General features: G+C 44.2%; 1 protein-coding gene across 1 annotated transcript in view; it reads right to left on the bottom strand.

The window, feature by feature from the left end:
* MINDY4 (MINDY lysine 48 deubiquitinase 4) overlaps window positions 1-19508 on the bottom strand; it is a 111627-nt gene that overhangs the window by 70887 nt on the left and 21232 nt on the right. Inside the window, exon 5 of the mRNA XM_063099778.1 lies at window positions 15445-15872. Coding sequence (XP_062955848.1) covers window positions 15445-15872 — 428 coding nt within the window. The remainder of the gene's footprint in view (window positions 1-15444; window positions 15873-19508) is intronic.

The following is a 19508-nucleotide window of genomic DNA, read 5'->3' as shown; positions in this document are numbered from 1 at the left end:
TTCTAAATCCAAGGCCCTTCCAGACTCACGATGCTAAGAGTTACTAAATATATTAAAGATGAAGAGCCAAGTTTCAAAGTCTCAGAATACAATAAAATGCAATGTTTCCCAAATAGCAGTTCTCAATAACTCAACAAAGCTTTGCTTAATTGGAATAAATTTGAAGTAACTCAAAGGCTTCACTGAGCAGAATTGACTCTTTCACTGGAGATTTAAAAGGCACTTTGAAAACTTATAAGGCCTGGGGCTGGTCATTATGGGCATCAATTATCATTGTAGAGTGTGGCAGAGAATGAATCTGGTTGTTGTCAGCACTGCCCCATCCAGGACCCACCCAAGCACCACCTGACTCCCAGAGGCTCCGTGAATGGTAAATTTCTCCTCTGCTGCTGGCACCCAGCCCTGGCTTACAAACATGCTCACATCTTGCCCGTCATAAAGAAAAGGATCCTATTCCTTAACCCTCCACTCACTTAAACTGCCACCTGTCCCTATGCTTCTCTTCACCTCCAAACTTCTTCCAAAAGGGCTCCATGTTCTCTGTGTATGTCCTCCCCTCTCCTATTCATCAACACACAACAGTTGACCTTCTGCCCCCAAGCCATCTACTCAAAGTGCCCTCTTCAAAGCCACCTGTGACACCCTGCCTCTGCCCCCCCACCAGACTCAGTGTCCTTGCTCACCTCTCCAAGGGGTCTAATTTGCCAACCTCCTGCCTTCTGGAGACCATCTCTTCCCTAACCTTGGGTGGGGCTGGACTCCCCAGTCCCCATCTGCTCTGACCACTCCCCCTCCCCGCCCCACACCAAGCACAAGGTTCTCCCACTGCAGGATCCTGGCAGTGTTCACTCCTCCAAGGACTTCCACGTTCAGCCCCATGCCAGCACCTCCCAGATGCCCCTCTCCCAACCTCTCGGCCGACATTCCCCAGGACCCGCATTGCTGCCCCACTCCTGTCTGTGGAACAAAAGCTCCACTGAACATGTCTAGAAACAGACTCCTCGTCTTCCTCCTTACCCAACCAGTGCCTCCCCATCACGTCCCCCTGTCCCTGATAAGTGCACACCTGTGTCCCGAGCCTCCAGGCCCACAGTCCCCTTGCAGGCCATGCCCCATGGCTTCTCCTCCTCAGATCCCCAGCTCCTCACCCCTCTGGCACAGTCAGGTCACAGCCCACCCACCTTCTAGGCTGGGGCCCTGCTTCCAGTCACCTCGCTCAGTCCTGCCACACTCAGATTAATCTTCCCAAAGCACAGCACTACCTGGTTAAAAAAGACTACCGCCAAATAACCAAAAATGCAAGTGAATTTACTATTCCTCTCTGTTGCCTAGAGAAGGAAGCCTGGCTCTCAAGGCATCTGTCCAGTCCTCCGGTCCCTCGACCCCTGATCCCCCATACCCCCTGTGTTCCAGGTACACCAGCTCGCCCACCTCTTTGCCACACTGTCCCCTCAGCTTGGGATTCCTCTGCACCTGAATTATCAGACCAACCCTCTACATACTTGATAATGCCAGCTCCTCAACAGTCCTTCCCCAGGCAGGGGCTGTGATACTGGTAAGACTGAGGCACCTAGAGACAGATTGTCTGCATGAACTCAGATTGGTTGGCCACTCTGTGCCTCAGTTTTCCCATCTGTAAAATGGATCCTATGGCCCTCCTAATATTGCTGTCAGAATTAAATGAGGTAATACATCTAGAGCTCTTACAACAGTGCCTGTCAGATAGTGAGCACTCAATGAATATCAACAACTCAATTACCCCAAAGCAGTCCAGACTATCTCCACAGCACTCTGCCATGTCCCCCGTCACATTTGTCTTTAAAAAAAAAAAAAAAAAAAAAAATTCTGCAGTTTGTATGGATGTCTCAGCCTCTTGTGAGCATTTGAAACCTCATCTTTAGCATGTCCCTCCCCAACACCATTTGAACAAGCAAGAGGCCCTCTATAAATGCTTTGTTAATTTGAATAGAATTAAATACCATGTATTTAGAATGAGATCAAAAACTGTTTACTCAATCGGGAAAGGGTCCCACTTCTGAGGGACCTATCACCACAAAACTGGCCTCAACAGGAAATGAAAGAAATCCCATGGCTTTAGTAACTTCTTGTGGAATGAGCAGAAAAAACAAAGTAGAATTTTCTGGAATGAGGCATACACACGGAATCTAGCTATACAGGAAGCTGCCCTGGAAGGTCATCTTTGTGACTGGAAGAACTCTACCCAAAATGCCCCTGACAACTCAGCATCAAAGGCCATCTTTCTGAGGTGGGAACAACAGCCCCAAGAGTAAATCACAGCAGAATTCTGTCCCACAGCCACCGTTTGGGAAAACTGGCTAGGGAATCACTTGGGAAGGTGTCCACGACAGCAGAACTGAAGGGGATTTGGCAGGGGAGAGACTTCAGCTCTCTCTGCCCCAGCCCCCAAGGCATGCAGCCTATCAGTGAGACTCAGGGTAGAAACAGGGATGCCCATCTTTTCTCTAAATCAGTGCCCTTCCAATCCTTAGGAGGAACTCTTAGCTTAGACTCTTTCTCTATGACCCACCATATGTGCACATCATCCAAAAATGTCTGCAAATGTGGTAGAACCAATGCAGGCCCTAGAAAAAAGGGCTGAGGAAGAACTAGAGGGCTGCTTCAGTCTTCAGGAATGAGTCTCCAAGGACACCATAGTACCGTCCTGCTCTGCCACACTCATCTCCCCAAATTATCTCTGAGCCACAACAGCTTTCTTCCGTCTGACAGCAGCCACTTCCCCTGCATGGCACATCTTCCCAGCCTGCACGGCAGGATTCAGGACCTGGGGAGAGGGGCTGGCAAGGGCCAGGTATGCTCAGAGGAAGACTAAGAGCCTCCACGCTGATGTCCACAGATGCACAAGATGAGATCCCTTGTCTTCCCTCCCAAGGAGAGTTGTGGACACCCTCTCACCTCTACAGCCATACTTTCTTGATCTCAAAGGGAACTGGAGTCATGAGAAGTCTCTTTTTCCTGGGAGATGCACCGGTTCAAAGACTTGGAAGCCCTAGAACTGAAGGTACCTGGAACTAAGATAGCCACACAGGGGTAGGGACCATTGACCCCATTCCTGGAGGGCTCAGAGTGGCCTGCAATGCACACTGGCGTCATTTTTCATGTTTAATCTGCTTACCTACTCTGGGGAGGCCAATACTGGAAGGAGAGAGAAATGGTGCTCCACTGCAGACTGGCAGCACACGTGTATGATAGAGTGTGGACACCAGGCAGAGAGGTAGAGAGGGGAAGTGGCTGAGCACAGGGCATTAATGGCAGGTGTGGAGAAGAGAGGTCCCCAGAACAGGTTATGAAGGTGAGGCTGAACTGGTGTAAGAGTCTTGGGCGGGCCATCTGTTCACCAGGGGCAACTGGCATGTAGGAAAGTGACTGGGTGTTGTGTATGTCTCGAGTCAGTCCATTTGAACCTCAATAATCTGATGTAAAGTCCCAATAATGCATAGAGACAGATTTCAATGGAAATTCTCTTCATAACTCATCCCATGCAGTGCAGATGTTGTCAAATTTGGGATGCTGAGATATGGGGAACAGCCAATAAACCACAAATGCCACATCCTCCACTACGCCTCCACCAAGCCCCAGCTGGCATCATTCCCTCCCTCTCTGGACACAGACAGGCATCTGTGAGCCTGTGGCCTCCATCCTCATCTGGGGGCCCCCAGGAGGCCCCAGGAGGGTTGGGATATGCTCATCTCTCCCCACCCTAGAGTGCTTAAGAAATGTTGGGGAGGCCTGGTGAGTATGTGCTAAGTGAATTATGCAACAAGGGTGACCAGACTGTCCCTGGAGTTGGGAGGATTGATGAAGGTCTGCTGCCACCTACTGTCCATTCTCCTGCAAAACCCCCAAAATCTGCCAGCCACCTCTATGTCAGAGGAGATAAATCCCTGTAATTGACTACTGGTTTCAACACAAAGGCAGGGACACTGAGGTTTTAGGGCCATGGCCAGATCAAAGCTGCAGAGATCCACCACAGAACAAGGCAGGTTACTCTGCCCCTGGATCCATGAATGAAAGTCACAGCCATTCCTCCCCAATGCTACTGGTTTACCATGAAGACTTTTGTGTTAAGCACTACTTTTCCAAATCTAAGGCCCTCCTGCCCCTTCAGCAGCACCCCCTAACTGACCCAAACCTCCCACTCCTTTGTGAGAGCCACAATTTAGCACCCAATTACACAGGGACTCCTGGTGGGCCCTGGGCTTCCAGAGTAGGGAGCTGTCACATCCTTGGGCGTCCCCGGTGCTTAGCAGGGCTGAGACATCAAGAGGAGCTCAAGAGATACCCCTATCTGATTGATACAATGGGACATGACCCAGCCATGGAGCCAGTGACAGGTGAACATGCCATTCTTACAAAGAGGGCTGCAGGTGTCCTGACGGGGGAGGATGTATGTGAGCCCTGAAAGAGGCTTCATTCCATCTCCATCCCTTGGCCTGCCTCACCAGGGCATCCTATGCACCAAAGGTGATAGCCATGAACAAGCTTTGCCGCTTGTTTATTTTTATCGTACCACCTGAGGGTTGGGTGAGTGTAGGAGACACAGGAGCTAACCTGGAAGCCACAGGTGCCCAAGAACCAGTGTTCTTGGAAACCTAAGAGAGAAATTATTCAACAAGTAATGGGCAAAGTGGTGAGAGATGGCAGGATTTAACCTTGCACAGTCAGTCTGCCTCCCAGCTCAAAACCCTGCATGCAGGGACAGCAGAACCTCAGCTTCCAGCAACAGACCCTCATGATCTGGGCTAGGGGTGATTCCAGGCTGCTGAGCCCTAAATCCTTTTACTATGCACTTATAGGAGCTCAGAGGAGCCCACAGTCCAGCTGTGACTTCAAAGTCACAGGTCCTGGTTTGTATGTTCATCTTTTACACAAGATGAGCCTCAGAGGTCGGCTGAATAGACAGATTCTTGGATCACAAGAGTAGTCAGGTCCAGACATGCCCAAGTCCATGTGTAGAAGGTAGAATGGGGGATGTCGAGATGGAGGAGTCCCTATAGAGTAGTCCATCCAACTCTTCACTTCTAGTCAGGAGCACAGAGGCCCAGACAGCTGGACATCTCATCAGGGCAGAGTTCTACCTGCAAGCCTGGGACAAATAAGTGCCCAACTTAAAGGCAAGACAAGGACTTGCATTTATCGTCATCAGGCAATTGCTGTGAGCAGTCCTACTAACCTGGGCCCTAGTACTAGTCCCAGTATGAAAGACAACCCCTTAACCATTTCAATGAGATCCAAAGGCCAGAAGGGAATTGTACTGTCACAAACAGCAACGGAGCCTGAAATGACAAGCACAGGACTGCTCACTGCTCACATCTGAGGACTCCAAGCACTTGGTTCCTAATCCACAGGCTACACAGAGGCCAGTCACCAATGAAACACCATTGGCCTGATAGAGAGCATCATGGCGGACCAGAGGTTAGGCCCAGTGACCATGGCCTAACCCTGCTTCTCCTGCAGTCCTCCTCATTTCCAGGAAAGGCAAGCTCCTTCTCACAGTGGTTCAGAAAACTCTGGAGCCAACCTCACCTCCTCTCTTTCTCTCACACAGCACATCTAATCCATGGGCAAATCCCATTGAGGTGTGTGTGTGTGTGTTTATATATGCATATATTCTAGCCTGTGTCTCAGCACCTTCACCGTCACCACTGGCTCTCTCTAGACTTCCACAGGCCCTCCTCACTGGTCTCTCTGCTCCCAAGCTGGCCTCCCTGAGTCTGTTTTCAGCACAGCAGTCAGAGGGATCGTGGCAGCCTCTGCTCAACCTCCTAGAATAAAAGCCAGTGCTTCAGCAGCCTCCACAGCCCTACACGACCAAGCCCTTGCTTCCTCTCTCCCTCGTCCACTCCAGCCTCAAACAAGCAACGTGTCCCAGCATAGGGCCTGTGCATAGCTGCTCTGTGTTTGCTCCCAGGGATCAAAGGGCTTGGTCCCTGTCTTCCTTCTGGTCTACTCTCAAGTGTCACCTTCTCTGCAAGGTTTTTGAGGGCTGCCCCTTTACAAAATACTAGTTCTGTCCTCAGGGCTCCCTATCACTCTTCTCTGATTTATTTTTCCTCATAGCCCTTAACATCCTCGGATATGTTACATATTTACTTGTTTTGTTGTGATGGGCTGCCTCTTCCCACCAGAAGTGTAAGCTCTGAGTGGGATGGGCTTGGTCTGCATTGCTCATATTGATTCCCTGTAGGTAGAGCTGGGTTTGGCACATAGTAGGCCATCAAAGGTGGTGTGTTGGTAAATGTTAACAATAGACTCTCCAGGAGAGAGGAACCCTGATTTGCAGCATTTGCCAATTTCCATGGTGTAAATATTCCTACCATGACCAATTTCAAGCTACCAGCATGATGTAACTGAACGCAGATTGGGAAGAAATGCTAACAATCAACATTGTGAGCAGCACAAGCTGGCTCAAACACACCACTGGCACTCGCTAAAGAGTTGATGTGCAAATTCATTGAAGAAACGAATATCTGTGAATTAATGGGTTCTTTTTTGAGGGCAAGACTCCAAGAACTCAAGGTCTAAAACCAAATCCACCTAAAACCAAGGGAGCTATTACTATTACATGAAGGGACATGCATGTTGAGCAGTAACAGCTGCGATGGAGGCTTTAAGTGAGTACAGGAAAGACCACACATATTTAAAGCAAAAGCTTTAAGCACTGATTAGAAGTTGAAAGGACGGTTTGTGGAAGCACGTTACAATACCTGCAAGTATCCCAGTGAGTCACTTCCTCTCTGCTCTCTGGAGCTCTGTGTCTCCATCTGCCAATATGAGCTGGGATTCTAAGGATCTTCCCAGCCCTGACAGCATATGAAGTTAAGAATTTAAACGGGTCCTCATGGAGCACCTCTTCCACTCTGCTTTGTAAAACACCCACTTTAAATTATCTTTTTTAAGAATCCAACTAAATTAAACTTCAATGCCATGGACCTATCATACTTCAAGGTTGCATTCTGGGAAAATATCCACTTTCACCAGGGCAAAATCCATTAATACTAGTAAAATCAACAACTCTCGTGAACTCACTGGACCTACCCTGACAGGCCCCCAGCCAGAAATCCCCCACTGCCCTAATTCTGCCGCTCCTGGGGACCACGTGGCTGTGGGTTGTCCTGTTTTCCTTCCCACACAGGACCCAGACTTAAAAAATAGAGACAGAAAAGATGATCAGACAGAAGAAAATGCCTGTAAAATGTGAAAACAACAAAAATTATTCTGGGAATGGTAGGGAGGGAGACAGAGGGTACAGGATGAACACTTTAAAATCTGTAGTGAGACCCAAAAAAAAAAGCCATTTAAAATGCTGCAAGAAACAGTTGCCTTCTGTGGTAGGCAGAACAATGCCTCTGATCCCCAGATATGTCCAAATCCTAATCCCAGAATCCCTGAATGCGTTAGGTTACATGGAAAGAGGGAATTAAGGTTGCAGATGGAATCAAGGTTGCCAATCAAATGACTGCAATGAGGAGACTGTCCTGGGATATCCAGGTGGGCCCAGTATAATCACAAGGTTCTTATAAGTGGAAGAAAGAGGCAGAAGAGGGAGAATCAGAGAGATGGCAGCCTGAGGAGGACCCGGCCAACGTTGCCGGCTTTGAAGATGGAGTAAAGGGCCATGAGCCAACAAACGCAGGTGGCCTCTTGAATACAGAAAAGGCAGAGACAGATTCTTCCCTAGAGCTTTCAGAAGGAAAGCAGCCCTGCCAACACCTTGATTTTAGCCCAGTAATTATATTTCAGACCTCTGACCTCCAGAACAGTAGGATAATAAATGTGTGTAGTTTTCAAGCCACTAAGTCCATGGTAATTTGCTACACCAGCAATAGGAAACTAATACACCCCCTATTTGACTATACCATCAGGCCATCTAGTCCCTGATCCTACCTAGTGGCCTGTATGACCCTGAAGAGGTCCATGTCACTCTCTGGGCCTCAGCACCCCCATTGTACCATAGGACTTCATGTCTTGGCACCCCTGGATCCTAAGGCCCCAAAACTCAAGCCACGTGAGGGTCACACATTTGCTCAGGAGCCCTGGCTCCACATGCTGCTGCTGTGGCCACTGCCATGGCTGCATTCCCAAGGGAGGACAACTCTTCTCAATTCCATGTTTGTAGTCACCCCCACACCTCTGAACAAGACCAAGCAAAAAGTGACTGTAACTTGTGCAGCCTGTGCCCACACCTAGAAACCATAACTGGAAGGCTGGTCCCTGTGGCCAGATACCCAGCATGACATGTTTTGAACTAATCTGCAGAAAATCAACCACAGCAGGGTCCATGTGGCCATCTAAAGGTCCAGAAACTCACTCTGAGGAACTCTCAGACAGATGACAGAGAGGGCTGTGAGCAACATAGGTGAGGTCACTTCCAAACAAACGATCAAGTTTCACCAGGTGCCACAGCAGGCTTGGAACACACAGCTCTGGGGACTTACACAGAGTCACCCCTCCCATGCTCTTTTCCTGACCTAACGTTTCTCATGGGTCTACTCTGGGCCAGAAGTGTAGGCAATAGTAAGATCTGCAGAACATGTCTCCCCTGCACTAAACATAGCACTACAGCAAGAAGCAGAGAGGAGCAGGGGTTAGCTACCTCCCAGGTCAGGGCCCAAGTCCCCATGGTTCTGGGTGATGGTAAAAGGGATCCAGCAAGGGCAGCCCTGACAAGCCAGTGACAAATGACAGATGTTCCCAAACAGACACAACCCCATCCACAAGAGCCCAGGTGACATATTTTCTAAGTTTGGAGATCAAAGGACACAGAAGAGAAACAAAAATCGAACCAGAAAATAGTCCCTTCAGCTCCCGGGGTCAGATCTAGGAGTGGGAGTCAGGAGGGCCTGACTGCACAGACATTTGCATCCCCTTACATCTCAGCACGTCTTCCACCTGCCCCCTAACCCTACTCCAGGATATATGCTCACTCCCCCTACTCTTGCCCCCAGGTGTGACTTCCAGGTCTGTCCCTAAGCCTGATGTTGTGAGGCCCAGAAAAGGCCCCACACAGCCACCCTTCCCCCAGCTTCTTAGGGACAAGTGATAGAGCGGGTGCTGTGCACACAAGCAAGCCCTGATGTCATCTCCCAGGACTTTCTCATGCTATATATGCACATGTCTGTCTCACCTTGAGGAGCTCCCAGGACCTGGGACACACCAGGACTCAGACTCATGTTTATTGAGTTGAATTAAACAACAATGGGGGGATGAGAACACTGATGGAGACGGTTTGGGGAAGGCCAGGGGTGCAGATTCATTTAGCAAGCGAGACTGCCTTGGCCCTGTGCTATGTACAGTTATGTAGTAAGTGCACTGCACAAAGATGCCTGACTGAGAGAATGAGAGAGAACTGTAATCCAGCCCACATTCCATTCACCAAACTGTGAGCCCCTGGGCCTGCATCCACCCAGAATGTTGTCAGGTTCCTTAAATTTTCTGTGCCCAGCTTCCTCATCTGTGAAATGAGGATAATAATTGCTGGGGTGGGGGAATGCTTGCTCTCAACTATCAGTGTTTTGTGGGCATCTGGAGAGAGCTCTACAGGTCTACCCCTCCCAGCCATTCTCCTTCCCTTTACTTACACTGCCCTAAGGGTGGAAGTGTGCCTTAGCTCACTGGCAAATTTGGTAGAAAATAAAAGCAGCATGTCAGGCTCAGCTTTGCCCTCCCACTGTGTGGCCATGGGAGGAGACCTGCCCTGGGCTTGCAATGAGGCAGAAGACTGTCCACTTCCATCTGTCTACAACTTGCTCTGTCCTCTACCTCCATCTTGCACAATCACAAAAATGCTATATCTAGCCCCAATCTGCATGATACCCTTTGTTTCATTTATCAATTTGTTCAGAACTCAGGAGGAGAAAAAGGTACTTTTTAATGGAAATCCCCCTTCTAAAAAACCCCAACAATAACATCTGCCTCAGTGGATTATTATAAGGAGCAAATGTGAAAATATAACACACAAGTGCCTAGCATGGTGCCCAGCAAATAGGGCATAAGTGGGTTGTCAGAGATGTTTGTTGATTGAGCAATAGAAAGGTCAACACTATTAAACACACGTTAAACATGCTGGTATTGGTGAGGAGGAGGCTGCGGAAGTATTTTTACCTGCTACCCTCTTCCTAGAAGACACAGTTCATACCATCTCTTAAGGGTTTAATGACTGGTCCAAGGCCACAACAGAGTAGTTTTGCCAGTCCAGGCCGTCAGACTCCAGAGCATAAGTGCCCTGTAAACAGTAGGTACTCAGTAAATATCTGGTGATTGAAGCAGAGGGCACAGAATAGCTCTGGAAGTAGGACTCTTAGGCGAACAAGATACATGAGCTGGAAGGATGCTTGGAAATCATCTACCCAGTGGCCAGATTTTACAGTCAGGGACACTGAAGCCCAGAGAGAAAATGACCCACCCGGGGGGGTCTACCAGGGTGTGTGGAGAGTGAGGATGGAAGACCCAGGCCTCCTGCTCCTGCTATAGCCACTTCTCTGTCCGTTTGTCCCAGGTCTCTACACAGTCTGGGAATGCTCTCACCCATCTGCAGTGGGTATTTTTCTCTATTCCAGTGCAAACTTGTTCTGGCACTGAGGGGCAAGACAAGGCCCTCTGAGTGAAACTACAGGCAAGCAGATTTTAACTCAGCATGAAGACTTTCTAATAGGATCACGCAAAAGTGCTGCAGGAAACATGGAGCTCCCCAGTGCTGCAGGTGTTCCAGCTGAAACCAGTCACCATCTCAAAGCTGTGGAAAAGTTCTTCACCCAGGGAGAGAGGTGACAACATTCATCCATGCACTCACTAGACTCAAGCTTGTTTCCTGGGTTCAAATCCCTGCTCTGCCTCATCCTAGGTGTATAAACTTGGGCAAATAAAGTAACTTCTCTGAGTGAGTTTTCTCATCTGTAAAATGGGGGTTTAACAGTACTTCCCTCATAGAACTTTTATGAGAATTAAGAACGTAACTTTCAAAAAAAAAGAATGTAACTTTCCCTAAACACCAATATAAAAAGTTTTGATATTCTTATTGCTATTGTTGCTAGTAGTAGTAGTATTAAACAAATATTCATTGAGTGTCTTCTGTGTACCAGGTACTATTCTAGGTGCAGGTAATATAAAGGTCCCTGTGCTTATGAAACTTGTAATCTATTACAGAGGAGACAAGTAACAAATACGTACAGTAGTCCCCTCTTATCTGCAGTTTCGCTTTCCAGTTTCTGTTACTTGCAGTCAACTGCAGTCTGAAAATATTAAATGAAAAATTCCAGAAATAAACAATTTGTTAGTTTTAAATTAGGTGCCATTCTGAGTAGCACGATGAAATCTCACACTGTCCTGTTCCATCCCTTCTTTAACACAAGAAAAAGGTGAATCCAGTATAATAAGGTATTTTGAGAGAGAGGAAGAGAGAGAGACCATATTCACATAACTTTTATTACAGTATATAGTTACAGTTATTCTATTTCATTATTAGTTATTGTTGTTAGTCTCTTACTGTGCCTAATTAATAAATTAAATTTTATTATAGGTATGTATATATAGGAAAAAGCACACTATATACATACAGGTTCAGTACTATCCATGGTTTCAGGCATCCACTGGGGGTCTTAGAACATATCCCCCAAGGATAAGGGGGGACCACTGTAAATAAGTTAAATAATTTCAGGTTATGATACATACTGTAAAAACAATAAAACAGGGTGGAGATGAAGGGGCAGAGATGAAGTTAATCAAAGAAAACCACTCTGAGTACAGAACACCTGATTAACAAGAAAGAGACAGTCATGAGATGATTTGGGAGCAGCCTTGCAACAAGAGAACAAGCCAGTTCTCCCACATGCAGGAACGAGCTAGACACGCTGGGCAAACAGGAATAAAAGCCCATAAAAATTATAAAGACCTGTATGTAGCTATGCCAACCCTAAAAGTACGGGGGAGAAGGACTGGCCCTACCAAAATACTAAGCTACAACTAGAAGTCCTTAATAATCAAAAGTGTGGTCATGTGGTTTTAGGGGAAAAAAAACTAAATAAATAAATCAACAAAAAGATCAATGAAACAGAATAGAGAGCTCAAGAGTCAAAACCCATGTCTACATGAGAACTTTGTAAAGAGTTAAGGTGTCTTCACGAACCAATGGGAAAGAACAGAATGCAGAGTAGTTAGTACTGGGATAACTGTCTTACTAAACAGAGAAAAATAAAAGTGGATCATTTCATCCCAACAAATGCAAAAGATTTAACACCTAAATGTGAAAGCTAAGACTATAAAGTTAATAGAAAAAACATAGAAGGATATCACTGAAACCCAAAAGCAAGAAAAAACTTAAAACTTTAAAAATGTAAATCATGTGCCAAACATGAGATTGATTATGCCAAAATTAAGCAATTCTGTTCAGTGAAGGACATAATGAACAAAGTTATTAGACAAATAACAGAACGATATTTTACAAAGTCTAAACTAGTAAGAGAGTAATATCTATCGAGAGGAAATTAAATCCAATTTGGAGGAAGATAACATTAACCAGAGCCTATACAATTATTCATACACAATGTCTAGGATTCAATCAAAATTACCAGAAATGCAAAGAAATAGGATAAAATGATCAAAAAAGTGAAAAATAGGCAATAGCAACAGACCCACAGGTGATCTAGATATCAGAGTTGCTAGATGGGGACTTTAAAGTGCTGATGAATAATATGCTCAAGAAAATAAGGGAAAAGATAGAGAATTCTAAAAACAACTAAGATCTATTTTAAAAAGGAAATAGAAATTCTAAAATGGAAAACTCAAATAACTAAAATTAAGAATTTATTAGGTAAATTAAATAGTATATTAGACATGATAAAAGAGAAGAAACATGAACTAGAAGACAAAGAGAAAATACCCAGATGGAAGTACAGAGAAAGAAAGACATAAAAAATAGGAAAAAATATTTTAAAAAGCTATAGAACATAAATACAGTTAAAAGATCTATTACATGTGTAACTGGAGTCCCAAGACAGAAAAGAGAGAATGGGATGAGAGCAGTATTTAAAAAGTGAATAGACAATAATTTTCAGAACTGATGAAAGGTATTGTACGTATCCCAAGCAGAATCATCAAAGGAAACCACATTTAGGCATCAAACCACTGGAAATCAAAGAAAGAAAAAATCGTGATCATCTCACATTTTATAGATGTATTGAAATATAACTCTGTACCCCATAAATATGTACACTAAATACAGTGTCAATTCAAAAATAAATAACGGGGAAGGGAAGAGAGGAATTGGGTAATGGATACAAAGAATAATTACGTTTTATAATGATGAACACTAATAATACTGATTCGATCATCACATATTGTACACAAATACTGATAGTCAACTCTCTACCACATAAATATGTATAATCAATTATGTTTCAATAAAAATAAATAAATAGCATGATCAAGGAACAAAATTTTTTTTTTTTTTTTTTTTTTTTTTTTTGGTATAGGGATCCGAACCCTTTGACTCTGGTGTTAGGAACAAAATTTTTTTTAAAAAAGAAAGAAAAAAATCTTAAAAGAAGTTGGGAGGTAGGGGGAGAAGCCAGATTTCTTTTATTTAAAAGACACATTACCTTCAAAGAAACAACAATAAAACTGTCAACTGACTTATCAACAGAAATGATGAAAGCCTAAGGCAATGGAGTGACATAATTAAAGTACTGAGAAAATAAACTACCATTCTAGAATTCTATACCCATTAAAAATACCTTCAAAAAAAAAAAGGCAAAATAAAGACATTTCCAAACAAAAACTGGAAAAAAATTTTAAGACATCTGCTAAAGAAATACTACAGGAGTTCTTCAGGCAGAAGGAAAATGTAAATGCAATAATTATTCCAACTAAAATAAATTATCAGACTGGGTTAAAATTTCCAAATACATTTGTTCTGCTTATAAGAGATGAGGTTTAAATATATGCTGGACCATAAGGAAATCTCTACAAACATCAAAGCATTGAAACTATTAATAGTACATATGTCATCAGAGTAGAATATACGCTAGAAATCAAAAACAAAATAACCAGAAAAACACCCCAAATGTTTCGAATTAGTCAACATATGTCTAAATAACACATGGATCAAAGAAGAAATGACAATGGGAATTAGAAAAGATTTTAACTAAATTATATGAATACATAACATAGTAACTTGTAGAAAACAGACAAAGCATAAGTTAGAGGAAAATTTGTAGCCTTAAAAGATCATTACAAAAGAAAGCTGAGAATCAGTTATTTAAGATCCATATCAATAAACTGGAAATAATAGCAAAGAAAGAAGAATGAAGGACAGAATAAAAATAAGAGCAGAAATCAATGAAATAGAAAACAAACACATAAAGCCAAAAGTTGGTTCTTCAAAATATTATACAATTGACAAACCCCTAGTAAGACTAGTTGAGAGACAGAGAGAAAGAGAAAACAAATTACCAATATCAGGAATAAAACTGAGACATCACTGTAGATCTAACAAACTTTAAAATGATAGTAACAGGATATTGTAATTATACAATTTTATGCCAATAAATTTAAAATATAGATAAAATTGTCAAATTCCTTCAAAAAAAATACAACTTGCCAAAACCCACAAAAGACATAGAAAATTGGAATTAAAAAATTTTTTCATTGAATACATAATTTAAAACCTTTCAACTCAATTCTCAGTAGTCTTTTCCAGTAAATTCTTCCACATATTTAAGGAAGAAATATAACCAATCTTACACTAACTCTTCAAGAGAATAGAAAAACAGGGACCACTTCTAGCATAACCTAGGTACCAGAACCTGACAAGGCTGTAGCAAGAGAGGAAATTCGCTGGCCAATCTCCTTCATGAACTTATACACAAAAACCCTACACAAAATATTAATAAATCAAATCCAATGATATATAAAAAGAAATATATCATAGCAAAGTGGGGTTTATTCCAGGAATGTAAGGTTAACACTCAAAAATCAATCAGTAGAGGAATCATCAAGGCCTATCATGAAAGAATAAAAGTAAGGACAGGGTAAAATGAAATAAAATAAAAACAATGCCTAGAATAAAAACAGCTCCTGTGGGAGCTGATTCATCGTCGAAACTCTGGCCTCCCACAGGAAACATCTCATATCCATGTCAGCCTGGCCAGGCTGCTGCAGGTGCATTTAGGGCCATCTGCTAAAGTCTTCTGCAACTTTGGGAAGAAGGGAGCAGGGCCGAGGGAAACTCTCCTGCAGCTCTGGGCTCAGTTCTCTTCCTGATCGACCAGAATCAACCTGTCTTTCCTACTTCACAGGCTTGATGTGAGAGACCCTGGAACTCTAGAAGGCCTTGGAAGCCATTATGCCCAGACACAGTGAGAGGCGGCACTTCTTTTGAAAAGCCACCCTTTGGCAAAGCATGCTCACCTGAGAGGTGGGGGCTGGCTACCCTGCCGTTTGAACGCTCTTTCCAGCCTCTGCTGGGACATCCTGGAATTCCCACCAGGCAAGTAGAACTTGAAGGGCGTCCTGTCCACATCTGTGCTGCCATCCACTGCTGGGCAGTCCTCTGAAAGATCTTGCCACCTGGCCCTATCATGCTGGGGCAGCCATTTACTGGCCAGGTGGGGAGTGCTGCCTGGAGTGGTTTTACGCATTTCCACGGTCAGTTCGTTAAGCTGGCCCAGAGGGTTCCTGGCGGTGGAGCCATCGCTCAAAGCCAGACCCTCCTGCGGGGCTGGACAGGCTGGGGTATGTGCAGGGAGCTCGGGCCCCTTCCGGCTGTCATTGTCCTGGACTTGGGTGGTGCTGCTCAGGGCTGGGGACCGCCTCAGAGAGCGCTTGCAGGAAGAATCCTGAAAGGGGCAAGGATACAGCAGTGAGGACCCCCTTCGAGAGGAGCTGGAAAGATGCTTCATTCCACTTCAAGCATTTGCCCATGTTGTCCCCTCCCCCAGGAATGTCCTGCCAACCTACTCTTTGAGGTGCTACTCAAGTGCTCCCACATCTGTGATGCTGTCACAGGTACACAGCTTGCCCACACGAACTCCCAGAGCACCTGGGCCTTTCTCTCACACCCCTCACAGAGAGCAGGCTCAAGTAGCAGATAAAGCTGTCACTCCGGCTTTTAATTCCCCATCACCACCTACCAGCTATGTCACCCATGGCAAGTTTAACTTCTCTGTCCCTCACTTTCTCACCTGTGATATAACCAGTCCACAATCCATTACCTCTCATTTCTAAATCCCAAAACCTCTGCAAGTGAAAATTTCTTCTGAAATCCTGTAGCAGATTCTTAATTGCTGGGAGTTTGCTTATAGTCTTTTTAAAGTGTGAATATTCTTATGTTTAGTGGCAGAAATGTTAATGCTTTTTTGCTTACAGGGTGTTCCTACCACCAGTGTTATGTGGTTTGTAGTTTATGCACTGTACTTCCTGTCTGAAATTTTAAAAAAAAAAAAAGTTGTAAGTCCAAAACACAAGTGGCCCAAAGGCTTTGGACGAGGGACAAGGGGATCTGTAGTGCTTATCTCCACAGATCGGGTTAAGGATTAAGTGCGATAGGTGTAAGGCAGTAGCACAGAGACAGCAGTCAGCAAATGTCACCACTCCAACACTTGCTTGCCACATCCCCACTTATGGACAGTCCTAACCTTGTCCTGACAGTAGACCAGGAAGGGCAGAGGCCACTCCTCACTCATCTATGGTGTCCACAGAACTCCCAGCTCAGTAGCTTGTACCTAATTAAGCACTCAAGATTTGCTTAGCTTTCGAAATGAAGCAATTCCAAAGAAGTCAACTGAATCGTCCTCTCTTACTATCAGTGATTACCTGATGAATTGGGAACTCATGTTGCTACTAATCAGTGGGCAGGGAGGGAGGGTGGAGGAGCAAAAAACAGACCAACTACATTTTGCTTTGGTTTAGATTTCTGGACCTCTCAGCATTTCCAGAAAGAATCCAGGGCCAGACGGTAAAGCTTGGGCTGGAATAAAAAAAGCTAATTCTGTAGTGTTCTAGCCTAGTGGAAATTACTAAGGCACTATAAACCTCCTCCAAAAGCCATGCAGGGCATCCTCCACACAGAGCGAGGGAGACATTAATCACCATTCCCAAGGAGACCCAAACTTCTGGCTTAGGGGAGCTGGAGCTGCTGCAGGGAGCCCAGCCTCTTACCCCATCCTTAAGTACAAAACTAATCTAGTAGGAAAAAATGATGAAATACCTAGCAATCCTTGGCTCTTTTCTCTTGAGCAACCAATAAGTATGGCCAAGGTACAAACACCTTCCAGAAAATCTGGTGAAATTCTACAACAACCCATCCTTCAGTGTCCTTCACAGCATTCAAATACCCCAGGGGAAAACCTCACCTTCCAAAACAAGTACCAAAAAGAGAAGTTTGCAGCAATGAGCTGGGCAGTAAAGCGGGTCCAAGTCATCCCTCTCACATCACAGTTATGGAGGGATCTTGACTACATGCACTTAATGATTAAAATGTCACGGTAGGACAGGACCCTGGCATTCATCTGGTACACCAGTTCTCAAAGTGCGGTATGCTGACCTCTAGAGGTTCCCAGACCCTTTTAGGGATCTCAAAACTATTTTCATAGTAATAATATCACACAATTTGCCTTTTTCACTGTCTTCACTTTGCATACAAAGCAACAGTAGGGAAAGCTGCTGGCCCTGAGCATGACTCAAGGCAGTCACAGCAAACGTTATTAGTATTCAAGGTATTCTTCACCGCCATGTACTTGCAATAATGTAAATAAATAAAATGCTAATTTTACTTGAGAATGTCCATGCTGAAGCATAAAAATTATTAATTTTATCCAATCTAGTCCCTACAGCACACATCTCTTCAATATTCTGTGTGACAAAATGGGAGGTACACACAGCACTCTGCTGCATTTGGGGAATGGCGGTTAGCTCTTCCACGACCAGGCAAGTTGTGGGTGAGCCTGCTGGGTTTTCATGGAACTACAGACAGACAAGCTATGGTTATTCAGACTTGCGTATTTGGCAGGCATTTTCCTGAAAATAAACTGAGGCTTTCACTTCAAGGCAAACAAATGGTATATTGTGGTCAGTGATAAAACATAAGCTGTCAGGTAAAAATAAGAATTTTGGAACACTTGTATCTGCCACTGTAAGCTCAAGGTCTTCAAAATATTTAAAAACTTTTCTGATGCGTTGGGTGGTAATATCAACAAATGTGATTTTTTGGTGTGTTTTTTGTGTAATGAAATGTGTTCACATTTGGAAGATCTGTATAACTCAGTAACCAATATTTTCCAAATGATCAATGCGTCATGTTACTAAATCATGCAGGGGTGAAAGATTTAAAGTGCAAGACAAACCAATGGGAATTGCTAAAATACAAAAAGTTCATTGATATGGTTTGATTCCACATTAAGAAACAACTTGTCTAGTTTTGTCACAGTATCAAAGAACCTCCTGTTTTCTGAAAAGGCTATTCAAATACTTTTCCCTTTTCCAACTGCTTATCCGGGTGAGGCCAGATTTTCTTCATACACTTCAACCGAACCACCATATTGCAACAGGCTCAATGCAGAAGCCAATATGAGATTCAAACTGTCTTCTACTAAGCCAGATGTTAGAGAGATTTGCAAAAAAAAAAAAAAATCGTAAAACAATGCTATTCATCTCATTAATTTTTTGTTTTTGGAAAATATAGTGGGTTTTTTTCATTAAAAAATGTTGCATTAAAAATATGTTGCGTTAGTACTATTATTTTTAATGATTCAGTAAGTAAATATTTTTTAATTTCTCAGTTTTAATTTCTAATACAGTTAAGGTCAATAGACACAACCCATATAAACAAAAGCTCTTTGGGCTCTTCAATAATTTTAAGAATATAAAGAAACCCTGAGACTAAAAAGTCTGAGGAACTGCTAATATAGTCTAAACTCTCAATCAGACAGGGCCCCTTCTACAGCATCCGCAGCAGATTGGGATCTAGCTGCTTCTTGACAAAACTAGTCTAGTCCCTTGCAAAACAACCTGTCCCACTGCCAAGGAAGCTCTGACTGACCAAAAGCTCCTCATCCCACCCTCTGCCACTGTACCAGCTACACTACCTCGAGCCACCAAGGCAGGGCTACACCACTCAATCAACAAAGACCAGCAGGCACACAGTATGCGCAATACACAAGCATGACAGAGTCCCTGCTCTCGGAGGCTTACAGGCTATGCTCGAGATGGCTAACAGGGCTCATCTCACATGGACGTAGGCCATTCCTACCTCCATATTTGAACAGATCTCTTCCATCCCACCAATCTCCCACAAGACTCCTCCTCACAAGATTAAACTTCAAATCTTTTCATTTCATCTAAACTCTTCGCCTTCCTGGTCCCTTTCCTCTGGATATGGTTCTAGTATTATGAATGTCCTTCTTCAAGGACAAGATACCCAGAATGGGACATGGCCTGAGCCACAGAGGGGAGCAGGTTCCCTCTTCCTTGATCTG

This window comes from Cynocephalus volans, chromosome 6 (genome assembly GCF_027409185.1).
Source record: "Cynocephalus volans isolate mCynVol1 chromosome 6, mCynVol1.pri, whole genome shotgun sequence".
NCBI classification, from domain to species: domain Eukaryota; kingdom Metazoa; phylum Chordata; class Mammalia; order Dermoptera; family Cynocephalidae; genus Cynocephalus; species Cynocephalus volans.
Note: the sequence above shows the minus strand (reverse complement) of the source record. Positions and strands in the feature narration are given on the sequence as shown.